Here is a 12,959-nt window from a genome sequence, read left to right as displayed (position 1 = left end):
GGGGGCTGGCTTTACAGAATAGGAAAGATTACTAGGCGTTCACACATACATTCACAGCTTTATGGATGGAAAATGGGTGTCAGTTTCTTCCATTGGGGAGAAAAAGCCTGAGTGTTTAACAATTCTGGTTTTTCTGGTGCTTATCTGTGAGCTCATGCCCTCTACACAGCACCATTTGTTGAAGATGCTTCTTCTTCTTTTTTTTTTTTTCAGTGTGTGTTTCTGGCTTCTTTATGAAAAATCAGGTATCTATAGGTGTGTGGACTTATTTCTGGGTCTTCAGTCCTTTTCCATTGATCAGTGCGTCTGTTTTTGTACCAATATGTCTTTTTATTACTATAACTCTGTAATATAACTTGAAACCAAGATGGTGATACCTCCAGCAATTCTTTTATTATTCAGGATTGTTTTATTGTTTATCCTAGGTATGTGTGTGTGTGTGTGTGTGTGTGTGTGTGTGTGTGTGTGTGTGTGTGTTTCCATATAAATCTGAAAATTGTCCTTTCAAGATTTGTGAAGAATTGTGTTGGAATTTTGATAGGGATTAAATTGAATCTGTAGATTACTTTGGGTGTGAAGACCATTTTTACTATAAATAATCCTACTGGTCCATGACCATGGGAGATCTTTCCATCTTCTGATATATTCTTGTATTTCTTTCTTTAGTGTCTTGAAATTTTTATCATTCCAGTCTTTCATTTGCTTGGCTAGAGTTACCTCAAGATATTTTATATTATTTGAGGCTTGTTAAAGATGATTAACTTGTTTCCCTGATTTCTTTCTGGTCCATTTGTCATTTGTATATCAGAGGGCTACTGATTTTTGTGAGTTAATTTTGTACTTGTTGTGTCCTGGGGACACACAAATAAGAGGGAACAAACCACTGAATTCTATTGACCCATAGCAAACTTTATTCCAGACACCGTAAGGTAAAAAACTTCTAGCTAGCCAGGGCCATGGCCAGAATTGGGGCTTCTGACCTGGTGACACTGAGAGAAGAAGGTTTCAAGCCTCCTCCTAGAGTAAAAGCCAAACAGCAGGGGGTGGGTCAATGTGGTTTACAGTCTTGAGGTTAGGCCTTGAGTCACATCATTCCAAGGTTTACAGTTTTTGATTACAGGGTGTTAGTTCAAGATATTTGTGAAAGCCTGTGACTGTCTTGACACAGCTGTCTTCCCATATAGCTGAAAGGAACACAGGACAGAGGGTCACATAGAGGCAATTGTTAAAGGTTAACCTTTGTCCACAGTAGCTGTCAGCTCCAACTTTCCCAGAATATGTGTATAGGCTATACAATTTCTCATATTCCTGGGGTCTTCCTTCCTCCCTTGCATTTATACCAGAATCAAACACTTGATTCCTCTGAATCTGTATATTGAGCCTGATTCTGAGTCCGAATCTCAATCTGAGTCTGCAATGGTTCTATTTTGAAAGGAGAGAATCAAGAGTTCTACTGAAAAAATGCAGTTTTTCACAGATCTAATCGGCACATGGACCAGCCATTAAGAGTATCAAAAGAATAAGCAGCGGACCAGCAATGGAGGACAATCGGGTTGTTAGACAAGGGGACCAATCAAAAGCTTATGGAACCAGGAAAATGATTGTTGTCTTTGATGGGAATTCTAGCCACGCCCCCATGACTGTGAATGCACTGGCGAGACACTTAGTCATTTCTGGGTCCATGCATCCTATGTAATTCATGCACTGCATGGTCACGTCATTTGCATGTGATAACATAATCTATGTGCATGTGTGGGTATAGCCACATGGGCCCATATGCACATGAGTGGGGAAGTCCATAAAAGGTGGATCCCATGTACTCTCGCTCTCTCTTGCACATATCTCTCAAATAGGCCTGAGCACACCCTTTCCAGTCCTTCCCTTCCCCTAATAAACTCTTTTTTTATTTTTTTATTTTTTTATTTTTTTATTTTTTATTTTTTTTTGGTTTTTCGAGACAGGGTTTCTCTGCGTAGCTTTGCGCCTTTCCTGGAGCTCACTTGGTAGCCCAGGCTGGCCTCGAACTCACAGAGATCCGCCTGGCTCTGCCTCCCGAGTGCTGGGATTAAAGGCGTGCGCCACCACCGCCCGGCCAATAAACTCTTATAGTAGGTTTTATTGTACCTTCTGACTTTTCCTCTCAGGGTAAATAGCGCCACATAAAACTAACAGTCTTTCTTTTTGTCTTTTGAGAAGACTTACTTCCAGCTCTTGAAGGGTGCTTCTAAGGATGCCTGAGTGGTTAGCATAGAAACAACAGGATTCACCCAAGGCAGAACATAGAGCTCCTTGCTTTAGGAATAGTAAATCTAGTCCCCTTTAGTTTTGTAGAACCATTTGTGCTAAAGAGTCTACCTGTTGTTCAAGGTATGAGGTTGCAGAATAGGTCTTTTTCCATGGCCTCAGAGAGACTGTTGTAACTGGCTTGGTTAGTAATCAGTGATGCTGCTCCCAGAGCAGCAGAACCTGCAATACCCACCATTGTATGGACGAGGATTGGGGCTCATCTCTTAGGTCATACTCCTAGGGAAGAGTCTAAATGTTCCCTGCCAGCTGAGTCATTATAATAATATATTTGTGGGGCAATTTGTACTAAAACAGAGTTCCAGTTGTTTTCTGGCATCTTGGGCAATACAGGATCTGGTATTGTTATCAGTAAGTTGGTGGTGGCCAGGGCAGCCTCCTTGGCTTGCATGGTCTGCTCTGCTATTGCCTGGGCTTCATAAGAGTTTCCGTTCTGATGCCCTGGGCAATGGATGATGGCCAATCTTTTTGGGAGCCAGAGGGCAGACAATAAGTCTAGGATCTCTTGTTTAATTTTAATAGTTATTCCTTCAGCAGTTAGCAAGCCTCTTTCTCTGTAGATGGCCCTGTTGACATATGCTGTGTCAAAAGCATAGTGGCTCTCCGTATAAACATTGATAGCTTTTTTGTCTTTTTTCTAGTTGTAAGTCCTTGGTTAGGGCAATCAGCGCAGCCTTTTGTGCTAAGGTGCCAGAGAGCAAGGATGTGACCCAGATAGTCTCTGAGGGTGTTGCTGTTGCCTGCCACCCCTGCATACCTGATTCCTTTCCAAATGAAGCTGCTGCCATCTCTATCTGGCCAGGGAATGTCAGTCAAGTCCAGATACTACAATTTCATGTACTTGTAGTATCTCTGTGCAGTCATGGATGATGTCCAATTCCAGGTTAGGCAGCAAGGTTTCTGGGTTGAGCAAGATGCATGGGAGGAACCTAATGCGAGGGGGTTGAGGAGCAAGGCCCTGTAGTGTGTCAACCAGGCATTGGTCATCCACCAGTCAAGAGAATTTTTGAGAACCTCCTCTATCGAGTTGGGGGTAGTTATGGTTATAGGCTGCCCCAGAGTCAACCTGTCAGCATCCTTGACTAAGAGGGCTGTATGTAGCTGTGGTGATATGGAAGCAGCTGGGTCAGCCAGAGACTACTGGGTCTAATCGCTTGGATAAATAGGCTGCTGGCTGCTTCCAGGGTCCAAGATACTGAGTCAGAATCCCCTTAGCCACCACTGCTTTTTCATCTATGAATAGTTGGAAGGGCTTATTTATATCCAGCAGAGGCCTTTAGCAGACTTTCCTTTATAGCCTTAAAGGCTCCTAAAGGAGAGGAAGGACTCCTCAGTCCCATGAGTGGCCTCCTATAGGAGTTTGGCCATTTCTGCAAATCCCGGTATCCAGAGACAGCAGAATCCTGCTGAGCCTAGAAATTCTCAGATCTGCCTCCGGGTCTTAGGGGCTGGGATAGCCAGGATAGTCTGTTTGTATCCCAGGTGTCTGACTTCTGAGACACAGATCTGGGCCTTTCTAGCTGACACTTTATATCCTAGCTGATCTAAGGCCTGTAGTAAGTCTCTGGTTTTCTACAGGCAAAAGTCCTGATCCTTGGAAGCAATCAAGAGCTAATCCATATACTGAAGGAGGCTTACCTCAGGGTGTGAGGTCTGGGACTCCCTCAAGTCATCATGGAGGACTTCATCAATGATGCTTGGGGAGTTCTTGAATGAATCTGTAGATTGCTTTTGGTGCAAAGACCATTTTTACTATATTAATCCTACTAATCCATGACCATAGGAGAGTTTTCCATCTTCTGATATATTCTTCTATTTCTTTTTTCAGTGTCTTGAAATTTTTATCATACAAGTCTTTCATTTGTGTGGCTAGAGTTACCCCAAGATATTTTATATTATTGAGGCCTGTTAAAGATGTTGTTTCTGTTGTGCCCTGGGCGCGAGTCCCCCGAAGAGACCACCAGAGACACAAACTCACTGAAATGCAAAAGCAAGGTTTATTGAAGCAGTTCAAGCCACGGCAGGGACCTCTTCAAGCCATCCAACACAGTAGAGGCTGGAGGAGGTGCCCGCCCCTCTGCAAGTTCTTGTTTTAAAGGCAAAGCCACAAGGTTACATCATTTAGGGGTGCTAGTACAGGTACAGTTCTGATTGGCTCAAGTTTTAGGGGCTTTTCCGAATTTCTGTGTTATCTTACTTTGTAGTTTTAACCAGTTGTTTGTCAAACTTTATAGACTACCTCTGGCATTGGGGCATTCTGTGGTTAATCAGTTGCTACCAAATGGCTCTTCAAACATCCTGATTTGTCCTGGGATCTATGTAAGCAGCTCTGAGAATTTTGAAACTCAAGCCTGTTTCAAGCTGAGGTGAGGGGCTTGCTTGAAATGGAGGTGTTTTGGTTCTTCAGTTTCCTTGATTTCTTTCTCAGTCTATTTGTCATTTGTATATCAGAGGACTACTGATTTTTTTTTGAGTTAATATTGTACTGAGCTACTTTGCTGAAAGTGTTTATTACCTGTAGGAGTTCCCTGGTAGAACTTTTAGGGTCACTTATGTATATTACCATATCATTTGCAAGTAGTGATATTTTGACTTCCTTCTTTCCAATTTGTTTCCCCTTGATGTCCTTCAGTTTCATTATTGGTCTAGCTAAGACTTTAAATACTGGGCTGGAGAAATGGCTCAGCGGTTAAGAACACTGGCTGTTCTTCCAGAGGTTCTGAGTTCAATTCCCAGCAACCACATGGTGGCTCACAACCATCTGTAAGGAGATCTGGTGCCCTCTTCTGGCCTGCAAGGATACATGCAGACATTACACTGTATAATAAATAAATAAATAAATAAATAAATAAATAAATAAATAAATAAATAAATAAATCTTTAAAAACAAAACAAAAAAAAAGACTTTAAATACTATATTGAATAGGTATGGAAGGAGTAGGCAACCTTGTCTTGTTCCTGATGTTAATGGAATTGCTTTGAGTTTCTTTCCATTTAAGTTGATGTTGGCTGTGGGCTTTTTGTAAACTGCCTTTATTATATTCAGGTATGCTGTTATATCCCTAATCTCTCCAAGACTTTTATTATGAAGAGGTATTGAATTTTGTCACAGGCCTTTTCTGCATCTAATGAGATGAGCATGTGGTCTTTGTCTTTCCATTTGTTTATATGGTGGGTTACATTTATAAATTTGTGTATGTTGTACCATCCCTACATCTCTAGGATAAAGCTCACTTGATCATGGTGGATGATTTTTTTATATGTTCTTAGATTTGGTTTGTAAGTATTTTATTGAGAATTTTTTTTATCTGTTCATAAGGGAAACTGGTCTGTAATTCTCTTTCTTTGTTGAGTCTTTATGTGGCCTGGGCATCCTGGTAACTGTGGCCTCATAAAATGAATTGGGCATGTGCCTTCTATTTCTACTTTGTGTAATAATTTGAGGAATATTTATTTGCAAATTTATTTGAAAATCTGGTATAATTCTGCACTAAAACCATCTGGCCCTGGGACTTTTTTGGTTGGGAGACTTTTAATGACTGCTTCTAGTTCACTGGTGGTTATTAGTCTGTTTAATTGCCTATCTGCTCTTTATTTAACTTTGGTAAGTGATATGTATAGAGAAAATTATCCATTTCTTTAATATTTTCAAATTTGGTAGGGTACAGGGTTTTAAAGTATGTCTTTATGATTCTCTGAATTTCCTCCATGTCTGTTGTTATGTCCCCCTTTTCATCTCTAGCTGTTAATTTAGATCTTCTCTCTCTTTTTAGTTAGTTTGCATAAGGATTTGTCCATCTTATAGATTTTCTCAAATAGCCAACTTTTTGTTTCATTGGTTCTCTGTACTATTTTTGTTGTTTCTGTCTTGTTGATTTCAGCCCTCAGTTTATTTCTCACTATCTAACTCCTTCTTTTGTGTGATTTCTTCTTTTTGTTTTAGAGCTTTCAGGTGTGTTGTTAAGTTACTAATATGAGATCTCTCCAATTTGTAGGTTAAGGTGGATGTGTGGACTCTTCTAAGTGTTGATTGATGTTTAACATAGGATAGGAAAAGAGGATTTTTTCCCCACTTCACATACTTCACATGACAGTTTTAGAACATAACTTGATTTCAAGTTAGAAATCTGCCCTTGCTGTAAGTCAAAATAAATGAGTTCTTTAACCTGGTATCAAGAAGTCTTTGGTTGACTTCATAAATTGTATGATGGGTTACAACTTTAACAAGGTAGGATTGCCTTTTATAAAAAATTAAAATTGCTAAAGCTTTTTTAAATTCTATTTTATTACAAATAGAAATCGAAAAGTAGAGGTTGAAGTTAATTTTGAGTGTGTGTGTGTGTGTGTGTGTGTGTGTGTGTGTGTGAATATTTGTCAAAAGAAAGGAGAAAGAAAAAGTAGCAATTGCTTTTTTCATGGTTCATTTGGATTATAGAGCTGCAGGAAGAGGCATTTAGCTCTGTCTCCTAAAAAGCTAGTCAGTATTCCATATACTTGAGATCTGTGCCAGCTCTGCAGTGAGCTACGTTATGTTCTGGTCAGGTTTGCCTTTGGATAATAATGTTATAGAGAATTAGGTTATAATGGGATCATCATGAGAATGGATGATGCATGGGTTTTTTTCCCGTAATCCTAAACTGTAACTGATAGAGATTAATTTAATAAGGTAGTCCATATCCCTTTCCTTAAAACTATGTATTTAGAAGTAAAGATCAAGAAAGAGAAATTAATATTACTTCTTATTGCTTGCTCACACATAATATAATCATGGGCATTTTTTTTTTTTGTTTTGTTTTGTTTTGTTTTTTTCAAGACAGGGTTTCTCTTTGTAGTTTGGGTGTCTGTCCTGGATCTTGCTCTATAGACCAGGTTGGCCTCGAATTCACAGAGATCCGCCTGGCTCTTCCTCCCGAGTGCTGGGATTAAATGCATGAGCCACCACCACCACCCGACCAGCAATTTCTTTTAAAAAGACAATCAAAAATAAGATGGTGACTGCCTCTTTCCACCTCTCATTTCCAGGGATATTAAGATGGCTATGGAATACAAAAGGTTTTCTCCTGTCTTTACTTGCTTTCAATATTATTATTTGTTTGAGTGTTTGAATTCAGAAAAGCCTATAGACAGTTGCCAGTGTTACTGAGGTTACTGTGATGTGTCAGATGACAGGGCACGTGGGGCATTTGGGGCATGCATGCCTCAAGGGCTCAGCAGCCATGAGTCTTAAAAGAGATGGTCTTTGCAAGACGAATTGGAGTTAATATTGAGGTGTTATCTCTATGGAGATTTCTTGTGCCTGAAGTCCAAAGTTTTATATCTAACGTGACTTGAGTACTTCCATTTAACATTTTCTTTGTCATCAGGATATGCACTTCCTCCTGGTTAAAAAAATTAAATAATAGAAGATAATGATCTGCCATCTTGGTATGTCTTTTTATGTTGAATTTTTACAGCTCTCTACGCAAGGAGATGCAAGCCAGGTGATTGGGCCTCTCACTGAAGGACAGAAGAGAAATGTAGGAGTGGTAAATTCATTGTTTAAGTTGCACCAAGCAGTAACAAAGGTAACCTTTATCTTTATTTTATAAAGATAAATATTTAGAAGGCCCAAAGGATGGTGAACCTCCAAGCCATATTTGTTGGTGCATGCCCATAATCACGGTACTTGGGAGGCTAAGGCAGAAGCATCGGGAGATAGGCCAGTGTGAGCTACATAGCAAGACCCTTTCGACAAACAAAACAAGAGAGAAAAGGAGCAACCACAACGACAAAGATCAAAACATAATCTTTAACATTAATTTTCCTGCGCTATCTCATATTTTGGGGTAATTTTTTAAAGTTCTCTTATCAGTGTGTACTTCTGAAACATGTATTTCATACATTAAATGAAAGATATTCTAAAGAATTAGCAGCCATGCTGTGGTGGCGCACTACTTTAATCCCAGCACTCAAGAGGCAGAGCCAGGTGAGTTCGAGGTCAGCCTGGTCTACAGAGTGAGATCCAGGACAGGCTCCAAAGCTACATAGAGAAACCCTGTCTAGAAAAACAACAACAACAACAAAGAATTAGCAGGTAGGTTTCAGAAACATAAAATGACAAGATATGTTTAAGGGTACACATTCCACTTCCTTTAATCATTTCTCTATTGCATCAGAGGCCATTAGTATGGTTCTAGTTAGCCCGATTTAAATGTCTTTATTAATATTTATATTGATTTTTAGAAATGCAAACATTTGATCTTTATATTTTAAATGTTTGTGAAAACCTTGGTCAACTTAAAAGTGAATGTTTTTAAAGAAATAAGTAATATTTGTTCTGACCTTTATCTTAACATTAAAATTGAATTCCTAATGATTTCACTGTGAAATGTCTGTACTTTGTACACAAATTTTTCAATGAATTCATTTTTAAAGCAAGTATGAGATATTATAAAGTAATGATAATATTTTAATGTATCTTCTGCAAAGTTTTGTCATATTATGGTCAAAATTAGTGTTTACAAAAATAAATGACTTAAGGGCTGGAGAGATGGCTCAGAGGTTAAGCGCACTGACTTCTCTTCCAGAGGTCCTGAGTTCAATTCCCAGCAACCACATGGTGGCTCACAACCAACTGTAATGAGATCTGGTGCCCTCTTCTGGCCTGCAGTCATACATGTTGTATACATAATAAGTAAATAAATAAATCTTTAAAAAACAACAACAGCAACAAACAACATTTTATTTAAAATAAATAAATAAATAAATGACTTAAACAAAATTGTAACTGCATCAAAACTCTGTTCTAGGTGGTTGCTAGTCAGAGCTCCTTCTCATCAGCAGCTGAGCAAACTATAATGTCAGCCTTAAAGGTAAGTAGATTTATTCCTTGACTTTATAGATATCAAAGTAGTTTTAAAGTTGTTTGGCTGAGTAGAAGATAGTTTCAAAGTAATTCATTATGATCTGTATATACCCAAAGTAAGACACTGTTAATTCTTCTGGGGAAGAGATACATATGTGTTTGTATTTTCCAGAATTTAAAAATGTGCTCTTTTGCTCTCTATAGATTGTGTTTGACCTAAGACATTCACGTATACAGCAGAGTTTTTGTAGTATCTCCTGTCTTGTAGCAGTTCCTAATGACATCCCAAAGCAGTGGTTCTTCACCAATTGACTTGTCCCTAAGTGATGTTTGACAAATATTGGAGACATTTGGGGTTGTCATAACTCAAGGTGGGATGCTACAGGAATCTAGTGATTGGAGGCCAGGTTCTAAACATTTTGTAATGTAAATAATAGTCCCCCACAACCCAGCTCTAGTCCCAAATGTCAGGAATACCAAGGTTTAGAAATCCTATTTTTCTAGGAAAAGGTAAAGTTACAGTATATTCTCATTTTAACATATACCAAGAGAAAATACCTCTTTTCTAGTACTCAGGATGTTGGGGTTAGTTTGTTTTTGTTTTGAAATAGTGTCTCACTATGTAGCCCTGACTGGCCTGGAAATTACTATGTAGATCAGGCTAGCTTTGAACTCACTGAGCTCTGCCTGCTTCTTCCTCCCATTGCTAAGACAAAAGCCATGTGCCACCATGCCTATCTTTAAAGAAGTTTTATAAACATTACAGTAGAAAACTCTTTAAATATCAGCCAAATTAAACATTCTTATGACTGTAATAGATGCCCTTCATTTAGCACCACTGCTTGCCAGATACATGCACAGGCACATATTTAAATTATATAGTAACCTTCCAGTTGTGTAGTATTGTGCCCATTTTGTATTAGAAACAAAAAACTTCTCACAGTCTTAAACCTGATAAACACAGATCTTAGTGGCCTAGAAGATATGTACCACTGTACTTTGCCACCTTGACTCATTCATTATTTCATAATTACTAATTAATGCCCAATTAACAGATTCTGGGACTGGACAACCTGTATATCCCATCTCAGCTATCTAACCAGTTATAATCTTGGTTATATCAGTCCGCTCTCCTTGCCTTAGTCACCAGATTTATAAAATGCTACAATCAATATAACTATGTGTGATAACAAATGTAAACTGTTTGATTGGATTTAGATCATGAAGAAAGAGTTAAAAAATGATAGAGAGCCTGGCAGCGGTGGCGCACGCCTTTGATCCCAGCACTCGGGAGCAGAGCCAGGCAGATCTCTGTGAGTTTGAGGACAGGCACCAAAACTACACAGAGAAAAACCAAAAAAGGAAAAAAAAAAAAAAAAAAGATAGAGAGATGAAGGTCTACAAATAAACACTTTGACAACTGCATTCAAAGAGGAATTTAAGAACATTGGGAGAATATGTCACAAATCTTAAAGGAAAGGGGGAGTTTGGAAACCAAATATAGTCCGTAGTTCTGTGGCTAGATCCAAACAGGTAGCAGTGCAATGACATGAGTTCGTGTGCAGAGATCTGATGTGTTGAGAATGAGAGGAGACACTTGCGTATTTTTCTGTCCTCCTGTTTCCCAGTGTGCTTATCTCATTACTAAACCTTATGAATGCTGCCATCGTAAAATAATTGCTTTTAGTAAAAGTTTTTAAAAGATTGATTATCATACTGTAAGATTGGACCAGAATGACCAAACTGAAGGTTCTGCAATTCCCGGATGCCAGTAGGGAACAGAGGACATCATTTCTGTGCTCCACATTGTCCTGTCTTCTCATGAGAGCCAGCTGACATTTTTAATAAACACGGAGTCACTGCACTCTAACAAGCATCGGGACATGTGGCATTTAATCACCTTGGCACAGTTTTTGGTGTGTTTGTCTCATTGTAGATAGTGACTGGGTTGCTGGTTTATAGACGGCAATGCTTCACATCTCTTTTATTGTATGGGTTTGATGTTCTCTAAGAGAATATTCCAGATTGTTGAGGCTCTGATATTTTTATAATCATAGCTATTTTAGGAAATCCTTTTAAAATGTATAACAGACTTCCTTAGTTTTTAAAGAGTTTATGGAATGTAACATGATCTCCTTTTGTTTCCTTTGGTAATTATTTATCCATGCCTGTCTTTGATATCCTGGCAGTCTCCAGATGCTTTCTGTTGCCCCTCTTTCTCATTGTCCTAAGTGGAAGTCTCACCCAGCTATGAAGGTTTCTATTAGTTATTTAAACTGAGAGTTTTATTTCTTCCTTTTTGGTAATTTGGTAATTATTTCTCTTGTTATTACTAGTAGTCGTGTACTAAATAGAACTGGACTCCACTAATTGGTTCCTGACCTAAAAGAATTAATTTAATTAACTTTATTATTAGTAGTAGTAGTATAGTAATAGCTATAAGGTTTGAAATGTAATGGTGCTACTTTACAGTTTTTCATAGATGACCTTTGCCAAATTAAACAAATTCTCATCTATTCTTAATTTACTGGTACTTTAAAATAATCAATTGTATTGTTGCATTAGGTAGTTCTTTTCTTAAACAATTGGATTAATAGTATAGTTTTGTCCCTTTATTCTATTATTAAAGTACTTTACAGTAATTTATTCTAAATCTCATGCAAAACACCTATCTTGATGTATTTATTACCTTTGTTACATATTCCTGGGTATGGTTTACTTGAATTTTGTTAAGAGTGCTTATATCTCTACCCATAAAGGATATTGGTATATAATTTTCTTCATCACTACCTTATTATTTTATGAACTTAATACTGGTCTCAAGAAATGTTTAAAAGAAGGCTTTTATATTGCATGCCTTTTTCCTCCAATGATAGGTTTCATTTTTGAAGCCATCTGAGCTGTACTTTTCTTTGTAGGAAGGTTTATGACTACATATTTATCTGTTTAATGGGTAAATAACTATTCAGGTTATTTATTTACCTTTTAATGAGTTTTGAACTATGACTTGCCATGTATTTGACTATTCATCTAAGTCATCTGGCTTGTCAGCATAATGTCCTTAAGTGTCACTTGTTGTCCTTTAATATTGTAGGACTCTTAGTAATAGCCTCTCTTTCATTTTTATATTGATGCTATGCTTTCTTTTTCTATTATTAATCTATTTAAGATTTTATCAACTTTTTGATTTTTTAAATTACAAAGCAAGCAAGCAAGCAAACAAAAAACATGCAGTCAGAAGAGGTTGGGAGGTCTCCTAGAACTAAAGTTCCAGACAGTTGTGAGCTGCCACATGGGTGCTGGGAATCAAACTGAGGTCCTTTAGAAGAGCAGCCAGTGTGCTTAACCAGTGAGCTGTCCCCCCAGGCCCTCCACCTTATCTTTAAAGGCAGAATCTCTCACTGAACCTGGAGCTCATCCATTGGGTAGACTGGCTGGCCAGGGAAGCCCCGAGTTCCTACTGTCCCTGGTCTGATTGCCTGCCCCTCACAGTGAGTGGAGTTAGGGACACATGCTGCCTACCATATGAGTTTTTGCATGGGTACTGGAGATCCAAACGCAGGTCCACACCCTATGTGGCAGGTGTTTTAACAATGGACCCTTCTTCCCGGCCCTCAACTTTCTGTCTTTGACTTTTGTTTTTCAGAGTTTTGTTTTGTTTTGGTTTTTATTTTGTTTTGTTTTTATTTGTTTGAGACCTTGTATTAATGGTTTTTAGACCCTGTAACAGCCAAAATAAACATTTAAACTTGTACAACTTCCTTTGAGGCATCACAGTTTTGATCATTTATACTTTTATCTTCATTCTGCT

At 38.3% G+C, this 12,959-nt stretch overlaps 1 protein-coding gene across 2 annotated transcripts in view; it reads left to right on the top strand.

The window, feature by feature from the left end:
- Cog5 (component of oligomeric golgi complex 5) overlaps positions 1 to 12,959 on the top strand; it is a 328,847-nt gene that overhangs the window by 269,692 nt on the left and 46,196 nt on the right. For both annotated transcript variants that reach the window (XM_006989525.4, XM_076550822.1), the window contains 2 exons: positions 7,758 to 7,868; positions 9,093 to 9,155. In XM_006989525.4, coding sequence (XP_006989587.1) covers positions 7,758 to 7,868; positions 9,093 to 9,155 — 174 coding nt within the window. The remainder of the gene's footprint in view (positions 1 to 7,757; positions 7,869 to 9,092; positions 9,156 to 12,959) is intronic.

Source organism: Peromyscus maniculatus, chromosome 14, assembly GCF_049852395.1.
Source record: "Peromyscus maniculatus bairdii isolate BWxNUB_F1_BW_parent chromosome 14, HU_Pman_BW_mat_3.1, whole genome shotgun sequence".
NCBI lineage: Eukaryota > Metazoa > Chordata > Mammalia > Rodentia > Cricetidae > Peromyscus > Peromyscus maniculatus.
Note: the sequence above shows the minus strand (reverse complement) of the source record. Positions and strands in the feature narration are given on the sequence as shown.